The 25,141-nt window shown below is 36.0% G+C and overlaps 1 protein-coding gene across 6 annotated transcripts in view; it reads right to left on the bottom strand.

Annotated features, from left to right (window-relative positions):
- Positions 1 to 25,141, bottom strand: part of FUT8 (fucosyltransferase 8) — a 416,362-nt gene that overhangs the window by 15,345 nt on the left and 375,876 nt on the right. For all 6 annotated transcript variants that reach the window (XM_043987138.1, XM_043987143.1, XM_043987142.1 and 3 more), the window contains 2 exons: positions 6,150 to 6,396; positions 2,057 to 2,233 (listed from right to left, as the gene is read on the bottom strand). In XM_043987138.1, coding sequence (XP_043843073.1) covers positions 2,057 to 2,233; positions 6,150 to 6,396 — 424 coding nt within the window. The remainder of the gene's footprint in view (positions 1 to 2,056; positions 2,234 to 6,149; positions 6,397 to 25,141) is intronic.

The raw sequence follows: 25,141 nt of genomic DNA, 5'->3' as shown, positions 1-25,141 counted from the left end.
CATAATGGAAATTATTAAAAACTATTTTGGCCAAAAATAATTTCTCCAATTTTGCCCAAGACTGACAATTTAAATAAAACAGATACATGTCTAGGAAAAAAACAAAACACCCAGAGTAACAGAAAAATAGTGAACTTAAGTAACTCAATCTTAGAAAAAGAAATTGAGAATACAAAAATGAACTACTAAAGAACAAAACCTAGTACCAGATGGATTTTATCATTCAAAAAACAATGAATTCCAATAGCACCTAAGCTGTTTCCAAAAACTGAAAAAAGGATCCTACCAAATTCCTTCTATGATATAAATTTGGTCTTAATCCCTAAACGAGGGGAGAGACAAATCAGAGAAAGAAACTCATACATAAATAACCCTAACAAATTTGTTTTCCTTTAGGAGGTGTGAAAAAGTTCTTCAGTCAACTTGATAGATTTATTTGACAGCTAGTCATTGGATGGTTGTAAAATGAATCATTCTACTTTGGCCAACAACAACAAATTGAGCTGTCCTGGTCGAAAGTCACCCAAGTGAAGTTCTGACAAGGTGAGAAAAGAGTGAGTTTAGGTACTGAGCTCTTCTTCAGTCATTTCTCTTCTTGACTGCCAAAGTACCAAAATCGACTGCCCAAAGTCTGAAAGGGAGGCCATATGCTATATGCAAAAAGGTCACTTCATCTTATTGTCTCTGTTGCCTGCTTCTCATATGCTATAATTTCATCAAGTTGGTTTCAGGGAAGACTAAAGGGTCCCCTAGTCAGCCTCCTACTCCAATCATGTACTCACATATCACAAATGGAAAAAAAACCAAAAAGCAATCCTTCATTAATTAAATGAATAGCAAAATGATCCCTATGATACTTACATTCTATTTGTCCATTTTCTTCTCCTTCCTACTCCCAACTACCTGAAATCAAATAGCTTTAAAAAATGACAGTAAAAAAAAACCCAACTCACTAATTGGGGGCTAATATGGGAAAGGATGTAAGACTGCTCTGAATTTGTCAGACTCTACATAGTATCTTTACAAATCTGGTTTTCTTACTTTCAAGTACATGAAGCAACTTGAACTACTTCTGCTTATAATATGTTGCCAAGAGAACTTCTTTTAATGAAGGGATTCTGGCTCATGACATATGAGGGCCAGGTGAAGGAATAAGGGATGTTCAGCCCAAAGAAGGAAAAAAAATACTTGGGTGAGGATATAATAATAGCTGTCTTCAAGTGTCTGAAGAGCTTTTGTGTGGAAGGATTAAATTTGTTTTGCTTGGCTTCAAAGGACAGAATGAAGAACAATGGGTTTAAGTTGAAAAAAAGCAAATATAGGTTCGATATAAGAAAAGCCTTAAAAAACATCAGAGCCCCCCGAAAATAGCAGGCACCCCAAGAGGTAATGGTTTCTTCCTCAATAGAAGTCTTCAGGTATAATGTAGAGTTCAGGTATGGTTTACAGGTGGTCTCTAAGGTCCTATCCAACTTTGTGATTTATAAATAATGCAAAAGAAAGCTTCAGTCTTCCCTAAAATTAGTCATCACAAATTATAATTTCGTAGTTTCTGAAAAAACTAGGACTTTTGTAGGGTATATGATTGATTTGTATTCTCCACCAAACCATAAAATAGACAAATCTTTTCTTCCTTTTCCTCTTAACAGACCACCTTACATGAAAGGTTTCTATGTAAGGTGAACATTTTCTTCATCCATCAGCTTAGCTAAATGTCTGAATATCTAACTGTTCATGTTAAGTTTCTATCTTTCTGCTTCTTCTTTTCTTTTTTTTGGCATGTTAAGTTTCTAAGAAATGGTGTTCCTAAAACAAGGAGTGGATATTTAACCAGGTTTATACAGCAGTCTTGTTTAGATGAGTACTTAAATGCTACATAGCCAAATACATTTCAGATTCATTATGGCAAGAAAGTGTTATATGTTACTAATAAGGACCCAGGTAATATATACATATGCTTTAAAAAATTAACATTCAAGAATGGAGTTTCTTTTTAACTGGAAGAACCATTTGCACATAAATACCCACCACTTAAAACTCATCCTGTTTAACTTACTTAGATTTTGCCTCCTTCAATAAGGAAGGGTCATCTGTGGCCAAATAAACTCTTTTTTTGTCCACATGCATTCTTCGTTCAAGAAGCTGGAAATGCTCTTCAACATGCACCATGTATTCTTCAATGGGATGGAATGCGGCTTCTGTCCCCACTTTATCTGTACGTCGGACGTGAACTCTAGGGAGAAAAAAGAAGGAACTTAGACTCTACCATTCAAGTTTGTTGGAAACTTAAAATGGATTCCACATTAGAGCTATAACACACTGATCTCTCAACATAGTTGCAAAGAACATTGAACAATGGCTATATGTAATAAAAGAGGGACAACAGGAGGAAATCAGTTCCATAAATTCCATACATGTTTCTGGCAGAAAAATTAATCGATGAATAAGAAACCTATCAGTTGGAAGTTGCTTATTCTGACTTATATTTATAGCAGTGATTTGAAGAAATCTGTCACAAAATTTAATGGTTTTCTATTCTCTTACAAACTTAAAAAAAAATTAACTATGTATCTACTGGCAAAAGAGCTTTTGGTCTTATATATTTGTGTTAATTCCCTATATATTTTGGATATCCGATCTTTTTCTTTCACAAAGATTTTTCCCCCAAGTCAACAACTTCCCTTCTAATCCTAGTTGTATTGTTTGCATTAGTGCAAAAGCTTTTCAATATCATGAAATCAAAACTGTTCATTTTATCTTTTGTGATCACCTGTATCCTTTGTTTGGTTAAGAATTCCCTCTAGCCATTTTTGTGAAAGGCACCTATCTCATACAGTTTCTCTTCTAAATATTTTACAGTGTGATCTTTAATATTCAAGTCTCATATTTATTTTGAGTTTATCGTCGCATAAGGTATAAGATGCTGAGCTAAATCTAATTTTGGTCAAACTTCTTTGGGGAGGTCTTTCTCAAGTAATTTATTTTCTCAAATTAATTGAATGCTGAATTGTTGAATTCAATTATTTCTAATTCTTCTTCATCTAGTCTTTTCCACACTGATGTATTTTTCTATTTTTAACTATTTTTAACTAGTATCAAAAACTGTTCGGTACTTTAATTTGAGGTAAGTTCCTTTAGTACTACTTTCTAGACCTTCCGTTCCTCTAAATTAATTTTGGTATTATTTTATCTTGATATATACAGGGGCAGCTAGGTGGCGCAGTGGATTCAGGAGGACCTGAGTTCAAATCTGACCTCAGACACTTGACACTAGCTGTGTGACCCTGGGCAAGTCACTTAACCCTTAGTGCCCCACAAAAAAAAAAAAAAAAAAAAAAAGGCAAGCTACATGATATATACAGAATCTCCTAGGTAGTTTAATCACTATAACACTAAGTTAGTAATCCTGTAAATCATTTTAGGTAGTAAGATCATTTTTTAATCATATTGGCATGCTCCACACTATGAACACTGAATGTTCCTTCAATCATTTGTCATTTTAAATTTCTTTATAGAGTTTTTTGTAGTGTTATCTATACAAGTTTTAAGATATTTAATTTTATTTTGTAGTTGTTTTGAATGGGACTTTCCTTTCAATTATTTCTTCCCAGGTTTCATTATTGTTAACATAGAAATGCTACTGGTTTTCATGGGTTTAATTTTGTATCTTGATAACTTAGTAAACTATTGTCTCATTTGTGTGTTGATTTTTTTTTGAGATTTTCTGTGTAAATTATCATGTCATCAGCAAATAAAGGTGGTTTTTAATCTCCTCTTTGTCCATTCTTAGGCCTTTAATGTCTTTCACTCCTCTTACTGCTATCACTAGAACCATGTCCAAAACAGCAGGAAAAGGGTGCTTCTTTGCTTTATTCCTGTACTTACTGGGAAATTTTCTAGCATTTTCCTATTGCAAATAATGCCAACTTTTGGTTTTGGATCAAGTAAATCATGGTAAATTTTATATATTAATCACCAGTACGACCAATGAGACTTGCATTTAAATAAATAACTTCAATTTCTAAAATTTTGTAACTTTTCAGTTATACTCATTTTTTAGCCTTATACTGCTATAAGGTCATTCTTCTCACTTACAGATGGAACAGGTACTCACAGTGCTTTGCATTGGGGAATGTTGCTTTATCAGCTATTCATCCCTGAATTCTGGCCTGCAAGAAACAAAGCCCTTTCTTTCTTTTTTTCAGAAACCAAAGAACTTAGAGAGTGTGTAATTCTCAACACTTAATAATTCTACCTTTTCTGCTGTTCTTTTGTAGTATTTCTTTATAATGTGCAAGAGCTAAGAGGACAAAGCATAAGAGATCATGACGCTATGGCACTGTAAGCTGAATGATATCCAGCAAAGAGGGAAGGAGGAACCTGAGTTGGTGAAATGACATTCAGGCCTTCCATTTGCTCTTATGAAATAACCAAACATGTTGGTTAAGAGTGTCAACACAAAGCTCTCAGGCAGGGAATAGAGCAATTGAATTTATATTTTAGAACAAATACTGGGACAAATTTGTATTTTAGAAAATACACGAATCATTACTTGTAAAAAAAAAAACCTATGAGTCTATCAATTTAATTTAAGCTGTTTTTATTAAGGAAATGTGCCACTGAACAAATAGTAACCTTATATAGGTCAGATCCTGCCTGTGGCCTTTGACATCCTAACTCTAAGATCGTTATTAGGATTCCTTCTTGCTCACAACATTCCCTGGCACCTCTCCCTTAACATAAGCATAATATTAAGTATAGGTACATGTGATGAATCTGAGAGGAACCTAGAGATTTTTTTAAAATGTAACTTGAATAGTGTATTTTTTATATTACCAAAAATGTGCCTTTTTCTTAAAGCAATACCTAGTTATAAGGACCACAAAACAGAATATCGGGGCAGCTAGGTGGTGCAGTGGATAAAGCATCAGCCCTGGATTCAGGAGTACCTGAGTTCAAATCCGGCCTCAGAAACTTAACACTTACTAGCTGTGTGACCCTGGGCAAGTCACTTAACCCCAATTGCCTCACTAAAAAAAAAAAAAACAGAATATCAACAATATCAAACCACTTAAATTTAAAAAATAAACATACACTTATTAATTGCTTACTGTGTGCTAGACATTGTGTTAAGTGCTGGAGATATTAAAGAAAGGCAAAAACAGTCGCTGTACTCAAGATCACAGTCTAATGGTGGAGACATGTAAAGAACTAGTTATATACAAGATAAAAGCTGAGTAAGTGGGAAGTAATCTCAGAGGAGGATAGTCACTAGCAGCTGGGGAGGATGAAGAAAGACCTCTTACAGAAGCTGACTTCAGTGAGCCTTTCAGAAAGCCAGGGGAACTAAGAGTCAGAGGTGAGGAAGGAGAGCATTCTAGGAATGGAAGGTAGGCAGTGCACAGGCATACACAGGAGATGGAATGCTGAGAGCAGGGCCAAGGAGGCTTGTGTGGGTGGAGGAGAATACAAGGTTATTATTAAAGGATCATAGGGCTAGATGGAACCTCAAAGACCATCTGGTCTCACCTTTTACAGATAAGGAAACCAAAGCCCTTAGAAGCTGAGCTATTTGCCCAAAGTCACATAGATATTAAGTGGCAGAGTCAGGATTTGAACTGTAATCCTCTGGCTCTTAAAAACAAGTCAAAGGGGGCGGCTAGGTGGCGCAGTGGATAGAGCACCGGCCCTGGAGTCAGGAGTACCTGAGTTCAAATCCGGCCTCAGACACTTGACACTTACTAGCTGTGTGACCCTGGGCAAGTCACTTAACCCCCTTTGCCCCGTTAAAAAAAAAAAAAAAAAACAAGTCAAAGACATGTTATAAAGATGACAACCTTAATTCATGGCCCCATTAGGTTAAGACTGATTTCATATTTTATCCCACAAAACAAGATATTTTTCTGATTAATTTCTCTAGGAAAGGAAAAGCATCTAACTTTATGGGCCCTCCTAGTTCTAGTGCCAGTCCAGGGATAATGAATTGGCATCTCAGTTGTTCTAGGAACATACAGGGGATGGATGATAATTTCAGTGGCACAATCCATATTTCTTAGTTTCGTGGTAGTTACTGAAAGGTACTAGACATCCCCCAAATCACTATAAATTCTGATACAGTTTAAGATATAACAAACAAACCAGATTCTTACCCGATTACTGGATGCTTGAAACCAAGCTTTTTGGTGGCCTCTTCAATTTCCTTTTCTAACCAAGGCTGTGGACGGATTAAGTATTTGACAAACTGGGAAACCCACCATACAGCAGGATCTCCATGGACTCGCACTAGTCGATCTGCAAGATCTTCTGGAACAGCCAATGGTAAATAAGGTGGCCGTGGATGAAGGCTGTCAACAATGGGAAGCTCTACCACCTGAATGTTCTGGTCATTTATCTCACCTACAAGAGAAGACCACAATGTACAATGAACCTCAATGGGCATGCTGTCCTAGTGACTTACTCAAACACATAATCTACAGCTTGTATTGAGCATTCAAAATGGCCAAAAGGGTATTTACATGTTGCCAGTGGGGACAGAGGACGTGGCAAGGTTTTGGTTTTTGTTGTTGCTGTTTTTGAAACATGAATATGAGCACTCTCACTAGCCTACAATTTATCAGAGTAAGGATCTTTAAAACTAGAAAATGGGAAGCAAAGAGCACAGTGATTCTTGCAAATCATTACAGTCTGGGGCTGCCTAATGGTTCCAATTGTAAGCCAAGCATCTGTCTCTATTTAAAGGAAAAATGATTTTCCTAAAAAATAACTGGATAATCCGACAGTATCTCAGTACCCAAAGAGGCTCACTTTTGCACAAACCAGTCTTTAGGGCTTATTTATTAATGAAAACAATAAAATCAGTGTTGATTGTGTATTGATCTCCCTGACATTTGAAAGTTAGTATAGAAATGAGATATTACTTTTGTACTAGGTTACTTCTTTCAGCTTCTAGCCTTCATGGGCTATTAAAGGTACTGCCACACGATGAATTTTTATAACATAATGTTAAGCAAATACAAGCCAAAATGAGCAGCCAGGGTCCCCAGAGTTGATATTACATATTAAAATTGTAACAATAATAACCAGAAGACACAAAGATACCAGTAGAAAGATTTGGAGTATTAAATGTAATGAATTAAATTTTCAGTAATGAAAAATATTAACCTGAGCATACAAAATGATTTCAGTTAGGATGTTGTCATTCTGCATAATGAATTAGAATCACAGTTAATCATTGGACCATTAATGAAAGAAAGCATTTGTGTCAAATAAACACTGATGTTTAAAATGTATTCTATATAAAAATAAACCACAGACTTCCAATTCCATTTTTCTGCACATTTGAAAAATGTTTTGAAAACTACCAACATGGTCAGTAAAGCCAATGGTTTGGCTAAAAGAAATGATGCTTTGTAAAAGTAAGAATAAAAATGATCTACTTAATATTTTCACTCATGTTCCAGCATTTCAGGACCCTTGTAAACAAGGCCCTTGAAACATGACATTTGTTGCATCAATAAAATGCAAGTGGCAAGAATTTACCACTGGTATTGCACTAGTTAAAGAGGAGCTTGCTTGGCACATCTATTAGATGAGAAGCAGTAATTAGGATTTTTCAGAAGAGTAAGATACATTTTTCAATTGTCATTATAACCAGAGTCATTCTTGAAGTGCGGCAAAATGGAGGTAGCTCTGACTGCAGATAAATTTTAATCTACTTTTCCCTCCCTTCCAAATAAAATTCATCTCCTTGGATTTAGACCAGGAAGAGAATTTAGAGATTCCCTGATTTAACAATCACCTATTTCACCTTTATTTTGTAGATGAGGATTATCAAAGCAAAGATGTGTTACCCCCACCCCCTTTTTAAATATGAAATCTTCTGGTTTCAAGCTACCTTCTTGTAATCTATTTTCCCATTCAAGGATGCTTTTGACTTTTCATGTGAACAAGGTACAGATTTCTCCTGCATAAAAGATAACAATATGGGACTAGAACTTCACATGGAATGATCCACTCTAGACCCACCCACACCTCTTACCAATATATTTCAGAAAGAAAGGCACCTTCTACCAAAACCTACAAAGAAGAAAGCTCCATGTAGGAAGAAGGGGAGAAGAAAGGAGAGAAAAGTGGGAAGGGAAGAATGATTTCCTTTGAAGACTATAGGGATGAGATATATTAATACAAAACACAATAAGCAGAACCAGCAAATACACACACAAAATAACAACAATATAAAAGTAAAGAGCAATAAAGCAACTGAAATTGAATGTTGTGGATTATAATGACTAAGTCTGACCTTAAAAAGGGAACAGGAGAATATGCCTTCCTTTTCTTTGTAGAAGTGGTGGCCTAGAGTGCAGGAAATTATGTTGAACTTATTTGATGTGTTGGTTAGTTTGCTTCCCTGAGGATCTTTGTTACAAGGAATTACTCTCAGGGGAGTAAGGGAGGGGTACACTGAGAAATGCCAATGATATTAAAAACAAAATATATTAATACAAACATTTCTTAAAGAAAAAAATTTCCCCTAGCTATATGTGTGAAAGGTGTGAAAGAGGTATGAAACCTCTTGCCTTCTAATTTTTTTTAATGGTATGAACTGTTATATTCAGGTCACATATCCAATTTAAGCTTATTGTAGAATATTGTATAAGTTTTCAGACAATGTAATTTCTGCTGAACTGCTTTCTAGTTTCAGCAGTCCTTGTAAAAAGGGAAAGATTTCCCTAGTAATTTATGTTCTTGTGTTTATCAAACTTTGCAGATTTCTTGCTCATCCAGTCTGTCCAATGATCTATTAAAAAAAAAAACCCCCCACACACAGTTTTTGATGACTTTATGTTTTTTAGGTCTGCTATACTTCCTTTCTTTGTACTTTTTGCTCATTTTTACCTTGAGATTCTAGACCTTTCATTTTTTCCAAATGAATTGCTATTATTTTGTCTAGTTCTAAAAAGTGTCTCCTTGGAAATTTTTTTGCAAGGTACTAGTTATGTAAATTAGTTTAGATAATGTCATTTTTATCATATTGGGATGGTGAAACTATGATCACTGAATATTTTTTCACTTATTTAAATCTCCATTTCTTTAAAGACTATTTACATAAACCTTATGTGTGTCTTAGTAGGATACTGGATGTTTTATGCATTTTGTATAACAGCAATTGATTTATGGCTAGCTTAATTTATTTTCCTGATATTATTGTTTTTAGACTTTAATTCTTGTTTTGTTAGTTTGGGTATTTTATATTTTTGTAGATATTCATCTGTATCCTTTGAATTATCTGTCTTGCTGACATATAACTAGATATAAGAGTTTCTGATTATTCTTTTTATTTCTTAAATAATATAATATGCATTTTTCACTTTTGGGGGATAATATAATTTCCCTCTTTTTCTTGATGAGGTTGGTAAACAGCTTATTGATTCCATTTAACATTTAGGAAAAAAACGGGTCATTTATGTTTATAAGTTCTATAGTATTTTTATTTGTGAGTTTCTCCATTTCTCCTCTAATTTGCAAGACTGCTTCTTATTTTGTACTTGTCTTAAGGTCATTAATTTATTTTTAATTACACGCTCAAATAATTGATCTTCTCTTTTTTTATTATGTTAAAATGAATTTTCAGAGTCCCCTGAGGACTTTAGCTGTGTCCCAAAATTTTTTGTTTGTTCCTTCTTTAACATAATTATTTATTGCTTTTATAATTTATTTTTTGCCCAATCATTATCTGGTATATCATTACTTAATCTCCATTTAGGTCTGTATCTTTTGCTCATATTTCCTTTATCCATTACTAATTTAATTAGGCTTGCTTTATAAAGAATGCATTTATTTCTTTTGCCTTTTAAAATATTTGTGATTATTTTAGGCCCTGATATTTGATCAATTTTTATAAAAGTAATGGAAAATACATGAGGATACTGAGAAATATGTGTAGGTTTTAGTATTCTTATTCAGGGGCTTCAGGGTCAGTTATAACTAGTTTCAACAAAAATTCTTCAGTTCTGTATTTTCCTTCTTGTTTATCTTTCTTTTGGATTTATCAAGATCTAAGTTAATGTATTACTAACAATGTCTTTTTTGAAATATGCTTAGCTTTTAATAGTTTAGCCACTTACACTTGTCATTTTCTTCATTGTTTATTTCCCCCCCCCCCGCCGCCCCGCTTATCTCTCTTGACTTTATCAATTTTTATTGTTGCATAATCTGAGATCACAATTGCAACTCCAACTTTTTTAGAGTTGCCTGCCTGAAACATAAAGGACTTTGTTCTATTCATCTCATTCTCTACATGCTAATATGTAAGTGTGTTTCTTTTGTGCAGTAAATTGTTGGGTTGTGTTTTCATACCCATTTTTCAATTATTTTACTTTTTATTGGAAAAACCGATCCCCTTGAAACTGTAATAATAATTTAAAAGTTTGTGCTGTCTTCCATTTTGCACCTTCTCACTTATCTTTTCTTTTTTTTCCAGTTCAGATAAAAGTATGATGCTTAATCTTCCATGCCCCTCTCCCACCAACCTCATCTATTCTTCTGCTCTAGTGATATTAATTAATTTAAAATACCCCTTTGCCAGAAGTGTTTTCATTCTTTTCCCCCCCAACTCCTTACCTCTACTAGGAATCTCTAGAATCAGTTCCCAGTAATGCTGATCATCAATGGAGGCAAAAGGCTATGTGACCTTAGCTGGGACAAGAAGTCCCATCCCATTTGTTTTCATTTATTATTTATTCTGATTTTGGGGAATCACTTTCAGTTTTATTAATGTGTTTTAATTTTATAATATATATACACTTAAAGATTGCCCCTACTTTGTGAGAGGTCTCTTGTAACAAATTAAAACAGTTAAGTAAAACTAATAATATGGTGACCTCATGTGAAAATGCATGTAACATTCCACATGTAACTCTATAACCCCCACCTCTCTATTAAAAAAAAAATAAACAGAAACCTATTTTCTATCCTCTCCAACTCACTGGAGGAAAAAAGGAAAAGAAAAAAAATTCTTATAACAAATATGTATAGTTAAGTAAAATATTGGAATGGATTAATTAGTATTGAAATTAATTACCCTTTCTTGTATAATGCACTTGTATAATACACTAAAGAGCAATATTCACGTGGCAAGATCCTCTTTTGCCTCTATGGTTACTACAGAATGTTGACATATCACTCCTTTTCAGCTGGCCATCCTAACCCCATGCTCTTGGCTGCGTATTGTGTTCTTTGCTTTTTACTGACAATCTTTTCTCTTCATAATACCCCATTTCATGCCCCTCTCCTAGTCCTTTCTACATATTCACTGTTCTTTCAGATATCACTTTCCACTGGCTGCTTGAGGTCTTCTTCCTTTGGAGGCTGACCTGTAGGTAGACTACAAGCGGCCACTGTGGCAGGGCCTATTCTCTCTTTTCAGCAGTCCCACTCTTCTGAGAACTACTGTTCTATCTGGAACTGGCTTTCATGAGTCCCTCAGCTGGCCCCTGGTGGCTGGTCATAAAGGGATTGGAGTAGTTTTCCCTAGGACATTGTCGATTGAGAAGTTCTAAGAAGCCATTGCAGTTTTTTTTTTGGGGGGGGGGGGGGAATGGATGTTTTGGGGGGTTATCCTCCTCTTCTCAATCTATTAGCTGTCTATTTCCTCCTTTGCTCTATTATTTATTTTAAAGAGTGTTTTATTTTTTCCCAATTACATGTCAAAACAATTTTTAGCATTCATTTTTACAAGATTTTGAGTTCCAAATTTTTTTCCTTCCCTTCCCTCCCCCTTCTGAAAATGGTAGGCAATTTGATATCGGTTATACATGTGCTATCTTGTAAAATATATTTCTATGTTAGTCACAGTTGTGAAAAAAGAAACAGATCAAAAAGGAAAAAAAACAGAAAAAAAGGACAAAGTAAATTTAAAAATATGCTTCCATCTGCATTCAGAGCCAATCAGTTCTTTATCTGGATATGGATAGCATTTTCCTTTGTGAGTCCTTTGTACTTGTCTTGGATCATTGTGTTGCTGAGAAAAGTTGATTTATTCAAAGGTGATCATCACACAATGTTGCAGATACTATGTACAAAGTTTTCCTGGTTTTTCTCATTTCACTTTGCATCAGTTCATACAAGTCTTTCCAGGTTTTTCTGAAATCTGCCTGTTCATCATTTCTTACTGCACAATAGTATTCCATTACATTCATTTGCCACAGCTTATTCAGCTATTCCCCAATTGATGGGCATTCCCTCAATCTCAATTATTTTGCAACCATGAAATGGGCTGCTATAAAGATTTTACACACATAGGTCCTTTCCCCTTTTTTATGATCTCTTTGGGATACAGACTTAACAGTGGTATTGCTGGATATGCAGTTTGGTTGCCCTTTGGACAAAGTTCCATATTGTTCTCCAGAGTGATTGGATCAGTTCATAACTCCACCAACAGTATATTAGTGTCTCAATTTTCCCACATCCTCTCCAACATTTGTCATTTTCCCTTTTTGTCATATTAACCAATCTGATAAGTATGAGAGGCCTTTGTTCTATTAATTAATTATTAATTAATTAATCAGTGGTGCATTTCTGGTTTCTTTCCTCTTCCACTTTTTTTCCCCTTAGGCTCTACATTTCTCCATAAATGCCTACCTTTCCTTCTTTTCAGAACTTAGAAATGCTCTGATTTGTGGACTATATCTTCTTCTTGCAGTGAGTTTCTCCCTCAGACATTACCAAAGTGTTAATCCCAAAAGCCAGGTGGCTAAAACCACAGAGTCTGGTATAAATGCAGGCTGATGGGGCATGGAAGGGATGCTAGGGGTTGGTGAGACACTCTTCAGTTTTTCTGTAAGAATTCCATTGTGGTGAGTTCTTTTATTTATCTTCTTCTTAATGACAACTTTTCTGATATTGGGAACTTTTTTTAGTTATATAACTTAGTCATATATCCAAAAATTAAAAAACAATGACGTTATATATCTTTTTAGTTATATAGTTTGATTTGGTAGAAACCCTCTGAATGCAATATATTCCCAGGATTCTTCCTGGCAGTACTTTTTCCAGATAAAAACATAGAGATTGAGTAGTTTTGAATTCCTTTTCAGCGAATTTTTAATGATCTTTTGACTTCTCCTGTTATTAGTTTAGTCACTAAAAAGACTACCTATAATAGGTGCCTCCACTCAAGCCCTTACACTTCACACCTTATCATTCCACCAAAACTGTTCTCTCCAAAGTTACCAATTATCTCTTTCTTAATGGTCAAATCCAAAGATCTTTTATTTTCTGGGTTTAAAAATTTTTTTATATATTTTATTCTGAACTTAAGAAATAAAACAAGCATTTCCATATCATTGTAGAATAGGAAAAAAAAGATGATGGGTCTTTTCTCAATCTTCATTTTCCTTGACCTTTCCACAGCTTCTGACACCATTAATCACCCTCTATTCCTTGATTCTTTTTTCTAGTAAGCAAATTTCTACAAACCTTTAGTGAATTCTGTGGCTTCCAATTATAATAGGGCTACACTAAACATCAATGAATCTTACTCATCATATTTAGCTGCAGAACAACAGTTTTAAGACAAATGAATTCAGAACCCAGTCAACATCAATCAGAATTCACTGAGGGATTACAGCATTACTGTTTTTCTACATACCAAAACTGGGTCTAATTCAATTTTTCCCAGGCACCAAATACAAATCTGCATCTACATATGCCCCAATTCCTTAGGGAAGAAGGAAGGACAGAAGGAAAGACAGAAGGAAGGACAGAAGGAATGATTTCTGCCCCTCCCCCCCAGAATACCAGACCTCCTAGATCACCTTAGGATTCAGACCAAATGGTCAATCAATCAATGAATCTCCCCCTGCCCCCCCCCCCGCCACGAGAAATGATTGTCAGCCTTTTTCTTTTTCTTTTGGGCAGCACGAGGGTTAAGTGACTCACCCAGGGTCATACTACTAGTAAGTGTCAAGTGTCTAAGGCCGCATTTGAACTCAGGTCCTCCTGAATCCAGGGTCGGTGCTTTATCCACTGTGCCACCTAGCTGCCCCCTTGTCAGCTTTTTTTGGAAGTTCTTAAACACCACTGATGTTTGCTTGATTCTATCCCCTGCCCCCAAAATATACCTAAAACAGGGTTTCTTAACCTTCATAATATCACAGACCCCTTTGGCAGTTTGTGAAGGCTTCTTCTTAGAATAAGCTTTATTTAAGCATAAAAATATAGGATTACCAAGGAGGCCAATTATTTGAAATAACTGTCAAAATGATAATGAAAACAAGTTACAGGACCCAGAGTTAAGAACTCCTGCCCTAAATATGGTAGGAAACATATTCCTCTGCAACTAGCAGCATGTACCACTGTGTGTGACATAAATAACCATTTCATATCATTTCCCAATATAGGTGACTGAAGATTTACCTACATTTTGTTCTATTTGGTGGCAAATTACCACAGACTACAGAAGGTTGGGTTTGGCAAACTTGAGGCCTGCAGGCCGAATCTGGCTTGCCACCTATTTTTGTATGTACCATGAACTAAAAATTGTTTTTACATTTATAAATAAAGAAAAGTGTGTGATGGCAGGTTGGACTTAGAACCAGGTCACAATTTGCTGATCCCTGGACTAGAGGAAACAATTCTAGTTTTAGCTGTATGATCCTGGGAAAGTCATTGTACACACACACACACACACACACACACACACACACACACACACACACACACACACACACACTATATTAGAAGTTAAAACATCTTAGCATTATTATGAAAACAGTTTTAATCTCCCAGACCCCAAGAAAGAATCTAAAAGAAACTGGGAAGAACTTCCCTACCCCCATCAAGCATATTCTATGGTCATTCAACAAATTGCTACCTTGGTATTTAAATGATTTGGATGCTATCATGTATTGATATTTTAATTATCTTATAGTTATTTAAAATATGGAGAATGGAAATATTACTCAAAAGGGAGCATCAGGGCCGCATTCCTTTATTTTTCATTTGATGTGGCTGATGAAGATTTCTTCTTAGCCCTGAATGAGCCACTGTTGCAGGCCATATGAATTCTATCACTACTTAACTTAAACAACATCCCCAAAAAGGCCATTACCACCAGTTTGAAGCATTCACCCAATCAAGTGAGAAGTTCTCGATTCAATCACATGAAACACAGTGCAGTGTTTGCAACATTCTTAAGAATTAGCATATCACCCAGTGGGAGCAACCGTTCAGAATCCTCATGAGGTGCTTTCTGTTCTTGCTGGCAACTGTGAATGCAATGCAAAGACATTGGGTTCATGGTTCACTGACCTCAATGATATTCTCTCTACTCTGGAGAGTGTGCTAAGAGAATGGCTAATGCAAAATGTGCGGTTATTTTGGTGAGTTATCCAGCCCAGGGTAAAGTAGGGCTGCATCAAAAGAAACAACCACCAGGTCTGCTTTGCTTTGTGTAACTAAACAGGCGGTTTCTTGCAGCCACTCTTAAGGCTTCTGAAGCAAATTTAGGCATTTTACTTTAATATATAAAAGTTACTCTGCCAAGCCTCTTGTTCCACTAGACAGCTTGCTTATAAAGGGGCGATTGCCAACAATCACTTGGATTAACCTCATGGAAGAAAGCCATCCTAGCCTATCGCAAGAAGCTTGGGGAGCTTTAAAAATTTTAGCTCTTTCTCACAACAGCCCCTCCTCTCCTCTCAAGCTCCCCTTCTGGTCCTGAAAGAGCCAGAAGCAGCTTTTGCCCCACACTGGCAAGACACAGTAGAGGAGATGAGGGGGAGAAAAAGACAGTTAGGCATTGGGGGGACAGCAGTCTTAATTTTATAAAAACTTGCAACAAACACAGGGATGTAGACGTGTCTGGGTATTTGTTTTCTTTTTCCTCTTGCTCCTTTATCATGGGTTACCTCTACTTGAATAAACCTAGGAGGAGTAGAGAACCTACTAACTAGGATGGTCTCCTTTCTAAAGTCTCTATGTCTTTGCCACAGGTCACTGAGAGGCAGAAAAAGTATTGGCATTAGGTGTGCTTTAAAGGAGGTATATAAAGTGGTGTGAGGATTTAATACTAAACCCTAATTTTATCTTTTGTTTTAAATCCATAAATTACCATCACTTAAGACAATACTGACTTTAAAGCCCCGTGCTGAAAAAATATCTACATAAGATATCTGACCAAATAGCTCCCTAAGGAAAGGAAAATGAAAAATCATACAAAAGGAAAGAGAGGTAAGAACAATGACGTCTTTGTGGGTGAGAGCAATGGAGGAGTACTTCCGTATTTTGTCCACGTGTAGGACCTCCATCAAATTAAACCTACCATGAACGTTGTGCTGTATAAGCTATACAAAATGAAACTAATGCTGAGGTGTGGGGTCAGCAATGCCCACAGACCACACGGGAGGCTGATGGGCCAGACTTCCCTATCAAGCAGTGACCCATGCCACCATACCAGTCAGGCTGAAGCCTCCCTACCCCCCACAACAATTCCACGTGCCCAGCTCCTCTGAGCTCTTCTACATCTGCCCCCCACCCCTATTTTGGAAGGAAGAAGACAGTAAAGGGACTGGCTTTAAGTGCCAAGCCACAGCTGCTGTCGTCAGTGCTGCTGGCAAACTGGTACATGCCTCACACATCTCCTCCTTCTGCCTTCCAGACTGGCATGAATACCTTACAGGGTTGCCAAAGCCTGCTTCCACTAGTTTACAATCCATAGCTACAGGCAGCGCAGCTTAGAGAAACATTACAAACACACAAAAATATACTTTTCACAGTTTGCCTTTTTGTTGTGGTGGCTAATCGAGTTCAATTAGTTGAAGTTTAATTAGTTGAAGTTCATGGAAAAGACAGGAGGAGAAGTAAGTGTAGGGGGACAGAAATATAATTTTTCTAGAAAGATTAAAAGTGCACTAAGACTTCTGGGACACCCTGTATAAAGTAGTACCACAGATGCAAAGGGAAACATGACTGGGAAAGTTATGAGGATGAAGAAGGAGGCAGTATTTGATGTAATTTGAGGAATGTTTTTGCCCAGTGCTGTTTGAGGATGAGGATGATACTTTGTACCTGAATACTTTGCAATTCAATTTCAAAATATGTTATTTCAGCCGAATGCAAGACCCTCACCCTCCACTGAGCAGTTTCATGAATTGTTATCTGACTGAACCTGTAATGTCACTGACATAGGGGACTCCTAGTATAGAAATTCCCTTCACTAACACAGATAGTGGTTCGTTTGTAAATTAATCTTAGAAAGTTGCCTTGGGGTTAACAGTAAAGTGTCTAGTACATAGTAGATATTTAATAAATGTTCTTTGACTGACTAAATTATTTTCCCATGGTCACAAAGACAATAGGCTCAAAGATTGAGAGCTAGGAAGGCCCTTGGAAGACGATCTTGGCAAACACTCTCATTTTACATATGGGGAAACTAAGGCCGGTGGAGGTTATGTGACTTGGCCATGGTCCTACTGGATCTAAGTAGCTCAGTTGTAATATGAAAACAAAACCTGATTCCAAATTCGGGACTTTTTCTACTATATCAAAATTATTTAAAACCTGATTATAAATGGATGGCATGCATTTGATTAATAAACTGTTCAATGATATAATGTGTTTTTCGCATATGACAAATCTTTAGAATTTATTCTTATAACAGCAGATCTGGTGGGTTAAAAAAAGATTAGCAGAAATATTTGTTCAACGCATCATAATTCACTGTGACTAATCCACTTATACACAAAATTTCAACTATTAAATATAAGAGCAGGTATTAGGTATTTGCTATCTAAAATGATTCTCCCTTTAATCTTATAAATAACATTATTAGTGATAAGCAGATGATATTTTCTAATAAAGACTACAGTTTGATCATTTGGGGTGTGCCTGGGGATAAAGTCTGAAATTCAGTACAAGAGATTATTTTACACACAAAAAAATCATGAAATAAACACAGAGAAAGCATGTGACCAGATTATGTAGACATTCTATTAGATTATAACTTTAGTTCTACCCTTTGCATCCCTAAAATATCTCTGGTAGAACTGTTGGAGTTGATTGGGATATGCATGCTATTCTAGTAAGTCAATGAAATGAAGACAAGTATACATACACATAGTGGCAAAGCTAGGATGTTTTTCTATCTAGAAAACTGCAATTTTCATTGACATCATAGGAGAAAGAAATGGTCCAAAGGAGGAAGAAAAAGAGAGAGAGAGATCATTCTGAGATGAAAGGTGAGGAGATATGATCACAAATCTTTCAGACAGAACAGCTATTGCCATCCTTTTTTACTCATAAGGCTAGTTGGGCATATTAAATGATACAGGTGAACCAAATGATCTTTGAAGTCCCTATAGGAATGTGTTGGCAAATGTTTAACAACCAGGGGGAAAAATGTATGTATAACACACTTTTGAATTTAATCTGAATTACTAACATTTTCTCTATTATTTTATAGGTCTAGGAATCAATAATTATGAAATAAAGAACTTGTGAACATTCCTGATGAAAAGACCAGAGCTGTATAGAAAATCTGACTTTCAAATACAAGACTCAAGAAAAAACACAAAAAGGTAAATAGGAAAAAGACTTCATTAAGGATTTGATAAGGCTGAACTATTTACATTCCTACATGGAAAGATGATACTTGTAGCTCCTAAGAACTTTATCATTATTATGGCAGTAAGAAGGAGTCTACATAGACCAAGGGCACAAGTGTGAGTTGACTATGATATCTAAAAAAATAAAATTAAGGGGTGAGAAAAAGGGAAGCACTGGGAGAAGGGGAAAGAGAGAAGTAGAATGGGGTAAATTATTTCGCATAAAAGAGGTGCAAAAGAGCTTTTACCAGAGGGAAATATGGATGGTGGTGGCCGCTAATGTTTGAACCTTACTCTCATCAGAATTGGCTCAAAGAGGGAATAACATACACATTCAATTGGGTAAAGACATCTATCTTGCCCTATAGGAAGGTAATAAAAGAAGGAGAAGGAGGCTGATAGATGAGAGGTGGATTGGGGGTGGTCAGAAACAAAACTTTTGAGGAGGGACAGAGTGAAAGAGAGGAGGATAAAAAGGAGGAAAATGGGATGGAGGGAGATACAAAATAATCATAACTATGAAAAAAAATGTTACAGCAAGTTTCTCTGATAAAGGCCTCATTTCTCAAATGAATAGAGAAACGAGTTAAATTTATTCAAATACAAGGGATTCTCCAATTGATAAATGGTCAAAGGATGTAAGTAGGCAGTTTTCAAATGAAGAAATCAAGGCTACCTATAGTCATATAAAAAATGCGTAAAAATCCCTATTGATTAGAGAAACACAAATTAAAATAATTCTGAGCTACCACCTCACCTATTGGATAGGCTAACATGACAGAAAAGGAAAATAACAAATGTTCAAGGGGATGTGGGGAATGGGACACTAAAGCACTGTTGGTGGAGTTGTGAACTGATCCAACCATTCTGGAGAGCAATTGACCAAAGAACTATTAAACCATGCATACCCTTTGATTCAGCAATACCACTGCCAGGTCTGTATCCTAAAGAGATTTAAAAAAAAAAAAAAAGGAGGAAAAGAACCTATTTGTACAAAAATATTTATAGCAGCTCTTTTTGTGGTGGCAAAGAATTGGATACCCATCAATTGGGGAATGGCTAAATAACTTGTGGTATATGATTATGATGGAAAATATTGTGATATAAGAAATCATAAGCAGGATGCTCTCAGAAAAACCTGGAAAGACTTACATAAGCTGATTCAAAGTAAAGTGAGCAAAACTAGGAGAACATTGTACACAGTAACAATAATATTGTAAGATATCAATGGTGAATGACTAAGCTATTCTCAGCAATACAATGATCCAAGGACTTCTTGATGAAAAATGCTATCCACCTCCAGAGAAAGGACTGATGGAGTCTGAATACAGATCTAAGCAAACTCTAAAAAAAATTTTTTTCTTGGATTTTTTTGTTTCTTTTTTGGGGGGGAAGGAGGTTCTTTCACAACATGACTAATATGGAAATCGGTTTTACATGACTGCACATATACAACCAATATTAAACTACTTCCCTTCTCAATGAGGAGAAAGGGAAGGAAGGGAGGGAGAGAATTTGGAACTCAAAATTTAAAAAAAACAAATGTTAAAAATTGTTTTTTACATCTGATTAGAAAAATATTTCTAAAAGTAAAATAAAAAAACAAGATTATTTCAGTTCAACTCTCTCATTTTACAGATAAAGAAATTGAGTCCTCAGAGTGGTGAAATGACTTGAGCTAGTTTTTTGTTTTTTTTTTTAAAAGGAAAAAAGAAACAAGTATTTATTAAATGCCAACAACATGACTGGCATGGTACTTTCTAAAAAATAAAAATGTAAATGAGTTCAGGAAGGAAAGGTTTGGATGAAGTTACATTTGCCAGGTCTAAAATGAAACAAAAGGAAAAAAAAGAAAGAAAGAAAAATAAAATGAAATGAAATGAAATGAAACAAAAGCAAGGATACTTGGAGTACATTCCTAACTTTTTTTTTTCCTCCAGGGGTGGGGTGGGGATGGGATGCGGTGGGGGAGACATCATATAAGACAACAGTGTATGTGTCCCATGATCAATGTCAGATTGAAAACAATGATAAAGAAAACCAAACCAAACAGAAAACTAAAGAATCATAATGACCATTACAGTAATTATAATGACCAAACTAGGCCCCAAAGGATAAGATAAGTATTTCTCACTCTTGCTTGCAGAGGTGGGAGACTATGAGTGTGGAACAGTGTATCTACTATAGGCATACCTCATTTTATTGTGCTTCGCAAATATTGTGGGGTTTTTTCCCAACAAACTTAAGTCTATGAACACCATTTTTTCAACAGCACACTCTCACCTTGTGTCTTTGTGTCATATTTTGGTAATTTTCACAATATTTCAAAGTTTTTCATTATTATTGTATCAGTGATCTTTGATGTGATTATTTTAATTATTCTGGGGCACCATGTACCACAGCCATATAAGACAACAAACTGTGTTTCTACTGCTCCACTGTCTCCCTATTCCCTGAGACACAACAATATTGAAGAATATTACATAAACTTAGTTGATAAAGCAGTGGCAGGGTTTGTGAGGAATAACTCTAATTTTGAAAGAAGTTCTACTGTGGGTAAAATGCTATCAAAGTATCACATGAAAGGAAGAGGCAAGCAAGAAAAGGATAGGCAAACTTCATTGTTGTCTCATTTTAAGAAATTGCCACAGCCACCCCAACCATCAGCAACCACCACCCTGATCAGTCAGCAGCCATCAACGTCAAGGCAAGCCCTGCCACCAGCAAAAGGATTACATCTTTTTTTTTTTTTTTTGCAGGGCAATGGGGGTTAAGTGACTTTCCCAGGGTCACACAGCTAGTAAGTGTCAAGTGTCTGAGGCCGGATTTGAACTCAGGTACTCCTGAATCCAGGGCCGGTGCTTTATCCACTGTGCCACCTAACCCCGCCCCAAAAGGATTACATCTTGCTGAAGGTTCGGGTGATGGTTGGCATTTTTTAGCAATAATGTATTTTATTAAGAAAGATACATGCATTTTTTAGACATAATACTACTACATACTTAATAGACTACAGTATAATGTAAGCATAATTTTTATATGTACTGAGAAACCAAAAAATTCATGTGAATCATTTTATTGTGATAATCAATTTATTGTAGTGCCCTGGAACCAAACCCCCCCAAATCTCCGAGGTATGCCTGTATTAAGCTCAATAATATATGATGGTTAATTCTGCTAAAATGTTTTCCCCCACCTCTTTCATTTTAATTCTCCATTATAAAGGATGGGATTACTGGGGAAAAGGATAATATTTGGAAATGATGGTGGTACAATACCAAAGATATCATTACTTTCTTTTTTTAAAGGAGAATACATCTTACCTTTAAAAAACTTTATTATCACTCGGGTCACTTTGTTTCAGTTAGATTTTGTTCTTCATGACCCCATTAGAGGGTTTTCTTGACAAAGGTACTGGAGTGGTTTTTTATTTTCTTCTCCAGCTCGTTTTACAGATAAGGAAACTGAGGCAAACAGGGTTAAGTAACTTGCTCAGGGTCACACAGCTACTAAGGGTTTGGGGCCTCATTTGAACTCAGATCTTCCTGACTCAAGGCCTGATGCTCTACTATGCCACCAAGCTGCCCTTTCAGAAATATTACTTCCCTAGTAGTTCCTCCTCTATAAAATAGGGGTTAGAATGCTTGCACGACCTATTTTGTAGGACTTTTGTGAACTGTTTTGTAAACCTTTTATGATATGATTATGGATTTGAGTCAGATTAAACTTTGAGGATAGGGTCTGGAAGGTACCCAGCCCTGCCCCAGTATAGTTCGTTTAGAAGTTTATTGCTTGTCAAATTCTCACTGTCTCCTTTAAGTTTTATTGCCAATTAACAGTATTTTTACTTCTGCTCAGTCTCCCCACTTGTCAGCTACATATTAGTTTTGTCTGCAATCCATCATGTGTCAGAACCCCAGTCAGTGGGTCAGGGAGTTAGCCCACCAATTCAATACTTGGGATTCAAGAAGAAAGGACGGGGCTCGGCACAGGATGCAGCACTTGAGTTCAGACCAGATGTTAAGTGACATGTCTCTTTTTCTCAGAGCAGAATCCCCTTGACCCTAGGGTCCCAACAATGTGTTATTCTTTTATTCTTTATTCTATTTCTTTGACTTCCCAACATAGCCGAAGATAAATTTTAACCCTGTCATCCTTCTAGAATTAACACAACTACAAAACAATGCTAAAGCACCTGAGTGACTCTTCCTGTTATTCAGGTTGAATATCTTTAGAGACAGGGGCCTGGAGAGGGGAGTCAGTGGGAACTGTGAGATCTGAAACATCTGACTGTCACTCCCCTGTTTCCTCTTCCTTTGGTTTGACCTTGTTCCCCCTCCCCTTTTCCCCCTTGTTCCTGGAACATATATGCATGTCTCCATACATTGATCACGAGCTGAACATGCACCCTGGGTGAGACAGGATTGGATGTTAGATTGTGAGCTCGACCTAGTGTGCGTGGGGACTTCCCCTCTGACCAACATTCCTATATAAGGTCAAGGCATGTATTAGCTGGAGTGGTTCAGGTATTGAGCTTGCCCATTCCTATGGGAATGTAATAAATCTGTTTCTGCTTGACTTGGTGGTCTCCTCAAGTTATTTGGGTAAACTGAGGCAGTTTGCTCCATACAACCTTGAAGCAGTTGTAGAAATGTTGGTGTATTATTTCTATCCCTCCTGTTAGGTAAGCAGACATTTAAGGACATTTATGTTTCCTTATGCACTTTATTTCCTTTGCTACCTTGGAAAAGTTAAAATGCTTTTGTTGGATGGTTTAAAAATAATTCTATAAACCATATCTATAGGCTATTTAAGATTCAGGGATCCTTGCTCAGGAAAGGGCTAGGTCAAATTCATATTGAGCTAGTAAGAGTATAGATAATTAAGTCTCTTAAAGCTAGTTGTTTTTTTTCCTTCTTACCTTAGAAACCAAAGAAGTCAGTTAGTTATTCAACAATTATTTATGGAATGTCTGTTATTATTCAAGGCACTGTGCTAGTCATAAAGCATATAATAATAATAAGCATATAATTATAATTAGTTTCTGTCATCAAAGAGCTTACTTTCTAGTTGAGGAGATAATGCATGTCTGTATACATGAAAAGATAATTAACTATGCTAGGCAGTAAAAAAGTGCCATATGGATTATAACCAGGGAGTACCAAACTAAATGGGTAAATTTGGTGTCTAGTAGTGGTCAATATGGTTTAGAGCTTTGAGAAAACCATGGTTTCTGACACTGATCTTCATGAATAATCTCTAATTTCTCCTCCCCTCTCTCCTTTCTCCCTTAAAAGATAAAATGTCCTGCTCTTCTTGTACAAATTGAAGATAATGCTACCAGCTCATAGAGACTTGTCTGACTGATGAAGACAATGAAGGAAGGAAGGTACATTGGTCAGGATCTTTAAAGATAAAAAGCATGATACCTGGTAAACTACTAAGCATTATCAGCAAGGATAGGAAATAATAAGATTTTTACTTTGAGTAAGAGAAGAATAAGACTTGAGAGTTTTCAAAGAGGTCCCTAAACCAATTAACCAAGGCTAAACATTACAAATTTAGAAGACAAAAAAGGGCATTCTATTAAATCAAAGGCCTTATCAGGTATAATCAGTCCAAATGTAAGGGCTAGCTGGAGAAAGAAGCTAAATTAAATTAAAGATGAGTCATAGGCTACCTGAAACTCCAGCTAGAGAAGAAACTCTGACTGAATATATTTAATTACTTCTTCAGGTCAAGTCTTTCAAGTCTACTATCTAACAACTCTGTTAATTTTGCAGTCAATATAGTTGAGCATTCTAATTGGATGTAAGTAGAAAACTGACTGTTCCAATGTTCTATTTTATAATAAACACACATACCACATTCATGCATAGATATAACAGTTCTGACTTTGTAAACAGAAGGAATTTGTGGTTTAAAAAATTGTATCCTTCTTCCATTAATCTTGGCTACAGGCTGCTGCCTACAAAAAACAAAAACAACCCTTAATGAACGCTAGTCTTTTATCCAGAATGATTTGGATGTAATGCAACATATCTATTAAAAAGGTATCAGAGCCGTTAACTTAAATCCATATAAATAGCTTGATCAGGTTCCACTGTAATAATGTGTATTTTCTTTTAATCCGGTCTGACTGGGAACAGAGATTTAGTTCATGTTAGATTTATTTTAAAAAATGGATTCAGAGCAGGTGTCACAGGCTAGATTGGGGATTGCATAAGTAAGCTTTGTGTTGGGAGGTGATAAGGATACATTTAAAATTTTAATAGGAAAAAAAACCTGAGACCAAAAGCAAATACACAATTCCTTAAAAGTCAAAATAAAACCAGCTATAAGAAAGAGCAAACATCATGGTGTTATCTTCATAGGACAAAAACAAATTCTGAATTCTGAACAAATTCACTGAAAAGCAAAACTTTGTGAATGAATGAATGAAATGTTATTAATGAGCACTATGTACCAAATACAGCTGGGAGGAAGGGGGTGGGTGGGTGAGGAGAAGACAAGAAAAATCAAGAGTTATCTTGTCAAGG

The sequence above is a fragment of the Dromiciops gliroides genome, chromosome 2 (assembly GCF_019393635.1).
Source record: "Dromiciops gliroides isolate mDroGli1 chromosome 2, mDroGli1.pri, whole genome shotgun sequence".
NCBI classification, from domain to species: Eukaryota; Metazoa; Chordata; class Mammalia; order Microbiotheria; family Microbiotheriidae; genus Dromiciops; species Dromiciops gliroides.
Note: the sequence above shows the minus strand (reverse complement) of the source record. Positions and strands in the feature narration are given on the sequence as shown.